Source organism: Carex rostrata, chromosome 31 (assembly GCF_964058835.1).
Source record: "Carex rostrata chromosome 31, lpCarRost1.2, whole genome shotgun sequence".
Lineage (NCBI taxonomy): Eukaryota > Viridiplantae > Streptophyta > Magnoliopsida > Poales > Cyperaceae > Carex > Carex rostrata.
Window position 1 is genome coordinate 1,317,770 of NC_135948.1, and position 4,717 is coordinate 1,322,486.

General features: G+C 33.8%; 1 protein-coding gene across 2 annotated transcripts; it reads right to left on the reverse strand.

Moving 5' to 3' along the window:
• On the reverse strand, positions 1-4,170 carry LOC144547248 (phenylacetaldehyde reductase-like). Of its 2 annotated transcripts, none has more exons than XM_078295834.1 (6): positions 3,978-4,170; positions 2,528-2,703; positions 1,909-2,100; positions 1,544-1,706; positions 885-936; positions 1-218 (listed from the first exon to the last, which is right to left on the reverse strand). In XM_078295834.1, exons 1-6 carry the CDS (start codon positions 4,087-4,089, stop codon positions 74-76), a joined length of 840 nt encoding a protein of 279 aa, XP_078151960.1. In that variant the 5' UTR covers positions 4,090-4,170; the 3' UTR covers positions 1-73. The 2 variants fall into 2 exon arrangements, with proteins under 2 accessions (XP_078151960.1, XP_078151959.1); XM_078295833.1 differs by having other exon boundaries at positions 885-1,071.
• Positions 4,171-4,717: the final 547 nt, after the last annotated feature.

The following is a 4,717-nucleotide window of genomic DNA, read 5'->3' on the forward strand; positions in this document are numbered from 1 at the left end:
AAGGAACTGCAAATCATTTTTTTCATGACAATTTCATCATGAACGCTCAGACTGGCCTATTCTCTCGTTAACATTAGAAAATAATAAAAAATTTCTCTTTAAGACTCTCAATGGTCTCTTTGACACTTTGCTCCAGTGGAGTGAAGTTCAAACCCAAGCTTCTTGCCTTTTCCTTCGAGACCTGGTATACTGTCTCAAATGGTTTATCATCAGCGCACCTGATAAAATATATCCAATAAATATATTAACTTATTTTGGCGAATTAGGACTTGTGAAAAGTTTGTTTTAATATGAGGTACTCCAGTTAAGGATTGAAAATCTGCAACTGTGACAAAAACAAGAAGTGTAAAACGTCAGATTTTGATCCTGTAAATATCAGACTTTGTACTGGTACGTTCCAGAGTGACTCTATTGGTTTCTAACTCTGTTATAAGGAGTATTTTATTTTATTTTATTACTCTTGTAATCCTGTAAACCACCAAAGTAGTACACTAAAATATTTTTCATATTTTGGTCGACGTTACAAACTATTGCCACATAGTATATGAGATCTTTTGGCTTTAAATAATAATCTGACAAAAATCCTAGCCTACAGAAATTCTAGGTCAAAACTACTGTTCTAGAAATCCAACCAGGGTGCTATGGCCTATGGCCAATAACTTAAAAAAAAAAAAAACCATAGGCTAATCACTCACATCTTGCGCAGTGAATCTCAAGCCAGATTGCAACCCATGGATAGCAAAGAATAGATTTAAGTTTTAACATACAGAAAGTAAATTGCGAATAAGGTATTTGACTAATCATACAATGCATTGAGCATGGATCATACGAAATTTAAAATAAAATAGAAGTACATTACAAGCTTCTGAGAAAAATACTCTTACTTTTCAGGAACAGGAATAGAAGGATAGAGTTTGCGTATGATCTGCACAACCTCTGAAAAATGAGCGACTCTGTCAACCAAACAATACCTTCCATGTGCCGAGTGTATCTCATAAGCCAGAATATGTGCCATAGCAACATCTTTCACATGAATCCAAGGTAAACATAAATTTGGAAATGTCTTTGAGCCTAAAGGAATGTACAGTAGAGTAATTTATAATAAATGCAAGGAATAACAACCTATTACTAATTAAGAGAAACTACTTTAATATTCGAACTGCAAACATAAATCATGTTTGAAAGCAAAAAAATTAGATCATACGCTGGTACGGTGGTATCCCACAAATAGAAAATAAAGGACCATAACAAAGCACACCAGCCTGGTGCAACTCAACTTAGCACTCTTATAACTTTCTTTATTGTTTAAACTAGTAGTTCTGAATAAAATGTCCAAGATAGACAGTATTTCAAAATGTATAGAATTTGAGTAATTCATAACCTAATTGTTTGTTTTGGACACGGCCAGGCTCTTTCTCTCTCTCTCTCTCTCTCCAGAATTTATACTTCCAGATATAACTAAAAATTAATAACATAAACGTACAAAAGATAAAATTCGAACTTGTGTATTTATCAACAAAAAGAGTAACATAAAATCATATACCATTGATTAAGTTATAGATAAATGAAGGGCTTAAATTGAGTGTAGGCTGCAGAAGGGGACCAATAACCAACCCTGGGTTTATTGTAACCAACTCAACTCCAGTCTGTTTTGAGAACTTGCAAGCAGCTTCCTCTGCGAGGATTTTTGACAACTGATACCATAGCTGATCAAAGAAGAAATTTAGTTCAATTCACCAAATTAAAGAAAACATAAAAAATAAGATCAGATGAATCTTTGTGATGAGACTTAGGGTTCGTAATGGCACTTACCAAAATCAATGAATAAAGTCATACAACAATAATAACAATAAATAAAAAAGAAATGAAAAGCAAATTATGTTGAGGATAATATATATGAGTGCTTACCTTGCTTCTTACACAAAAGTCAGGATCAGAGAACCATGTCTCATCAACCACTACATCAGGACTTTGTGCTCTTTCATTGTAGTTAATAGAAGCCATTGATGATGTCATCACCACCCTCTTGACAGATGAAGCTTTCACACAGGATCTGAGAACATTAAGTGTTCCCTTGACTGCAGGATCTATCAGTTCAGCCTAAATGAATACAAGTGCTTTATATATAAAAATCAAAGGATTAAAAGTTACCGGTAGAAGAAAATAAAAAATATATATATATTTTAGTGAAAAATGATGTGAACCTTGATAGGAAAAAAATTGAAGTACTAACTATATTGGACCTACATTAGTTGATTCAAAGTTCTTCAGTTGGCTCTTTTCTTGCATGCTAAAACTGTACTTTTATATGCAAAAGGGGCTTAATCAAGGCAGTAGGACTGTGCTTTTATTTGGGCCAACAATGCAAAAAAAAAAAAAAAAGTTATTCAACAAAATTCAGTTTCTTGATCAACTGCTGGTCATGTCCCATAACAAAGAACCTCAACTGCCTAGTACTGATACAACCTGACTAGTACATATACCCTAAAAAAATACTAAGGCAAGAAGAATAAATACTATGACAAACCTGAAAATTGGTTTCATTGACATTGAGTAAACAAGGAGATGCAGTGTGGAAAACACCAACACAACCCGCAATTGCAGCATCAAAAGAGCCTTCTTCTAGTAAGTTGGCTTTGTATAAGTGGAGCCTTTCACTGGCTCCATCCAGTGCTCGCAAGTGCTCCGTTTTATTGGGATCAGCTGAGACCAGCCAAAAATAAAAAAGAAGAAATTTATAAATTATAGACAAGCAAACAAAAGAAATAAGCTGTGTCTATCAAGTTTGTTGTAAATTCTATGGCATAAATCACGAATTGACTACAAAAAGATCTCGAAACAACAAAATAAAAAGAGTGAGGCTATGGTATTATGCATAGTGCAGATTGGTCCATACTACGAATCAATATTTTGGTTTTCAAAATCCTAACTATCGATCCGAACCGTTCAACATGGTCTTCATATGAATATGTACTTGTAAACTAAAATTTTACATTTTTTTAAATATTATTACTATTTTTTTAGATGGGTAGAAAATCACTGTTTTTGGATGGTCCAGAATTTTCAGATCATGCGATTTTCTACCCATCTAAATAATAGTAAAAAAAAAATTCTAGAAAATGTAAAATTTAGTTTACAAGTACATAGTCATATGGAGACCATGTTGAACGGTTCGGATTGACCGTTAGGACTTTCCAACTGAAGATTTGAGTCCATAGCGTTGGCCAATATGCGCTATGCATAGTACCATAGCCTCACTCAAATAAAAAAATCAACTCAACAAAACAGCCCCTAGTTATTCTGAGAGGATTTTTGTGATTAAACAGCCCCTAGTTCTTCTCCCTTTAAGAACACCCAATTTGTCAAAATTATAGCTTTAACTAACACACTCAAGTTTTGAAAGAAATAAAAATCCCCATGAATTTTTTTTATTATACTTCCTTTAAAAAATATCAAAGTACTATGTATTTGGGTAATTTGATCTTCACATTGCAATTCATTAAATGAAAGAATATTCTTTTAATTGCAAAGCATCCTTTTTTTATAAGAGAGGGATAATAATAAGGAGCAGGTTAAAGTAATAACCATTTTCATTGGTTATTATAATAGTTACCTGTTGTAAATTGTAATGGCACTGAAGTTTAGTGTTGGAAAAAAAAAATCCAAAATATTTTCCTTGAGATGCAATGCATTGCTTGAACTGAAATTTGTTCTTAATACGTTCGGATAATTGTAGCACGCAGGCCTTTAATGATGCATCAAGTTGATAACTTATGACAACTGTAATTCACAATTGTTCAAATAAGAAATTGAAATTGGGTTGTGTCATTCGCCGACTGAATATATCAATTTGTTACAATTGGAGTTGGTTTGGTTACTCATTGTGGTTTACAAAATTTTACAAAGCTCTTGAAAGTTGAACCTACACCTTTGAATTCCCAAATCATTTCATGGAACGGAGAGGAGGAGGTACTCACAAGGATCACGAACGGAGGCCCGAACGGTGTATCCGCGCTGGAGTAGAAGCTTCACAAGCCATGACGCTATGTAACCGGACCCACCTGTCACACACACCAATTTCTCACTCATCTCTCTTTCTCCGTCTGAGCCCCGGAGCCTCCTCTTTCGTCGTTCAGTGAAGTAGGAAGGATAACTGATTGAAACGCTGCCCTTGCGGTATCCGAATCTGCTGAAATCCGAGGTCGCTGAAATCCTTGCAATCCGAATCCAGCCTTCGAACTGTTCCGAGAGACGTGCAAGAAAAATCAGCTGTTTTGAGATGCGTTCTAAAAAAAATTCAATGGTTAGATTTCGAATTGCAGGAATTTCAGGATAAACACTATCCGATCTCGGAATTTCAGCTGATTTATTTCCGCCCTTGCGATGGAATTTGTGATCCAAATGTATGTTATCAGCATCAAAAGTCAGAGGGCATGGACTCATGGATATGGAGTGTTTAATTATACAGAGTAAACTTATTTTACAACCCACGCGATGCGTTCATAATTTATATTTATGAATTATGATTAGAGTTTTCAAATGTTTCTATTTTTTTTATCGCCGTGTCTTTATTTTTAAATATTAATAATTTTAAATTTAAATGTTAAAATAAAACTTATAGATATTAATATCATTTTTTTCTATGCACGAGTACGACATTTCAATTTTATTTTGATACTATGTTTGATATTTCAACTTATTGATACCTATATATAAA

Excerpts from the sequence above, each read along its gene's own strand:
- LOC144547248 (XM_078295833.1), bottom strand. The coding sequence starts at position 4,089 with ATGAGTGAGAAATTGGTGTGTGTGACAGGTGGGTCCGGTTACATAGCG. Across the intron at positions 1,707-1,908 it reads ACTTTTGTGTAAGAAGCAAG|CTATGGTATCAGTTGTCAAA; the intron begins GTAAGCACTCAT and ends TTCTTTGATCAG. Across the intron at positions 1,072-1,543 it reads TATCTATAACTTAATCAATG|GCTCAAAGACATTTCCAAAT; the intron begins GTATATGATTTT and ends ACATTCCTTTAG.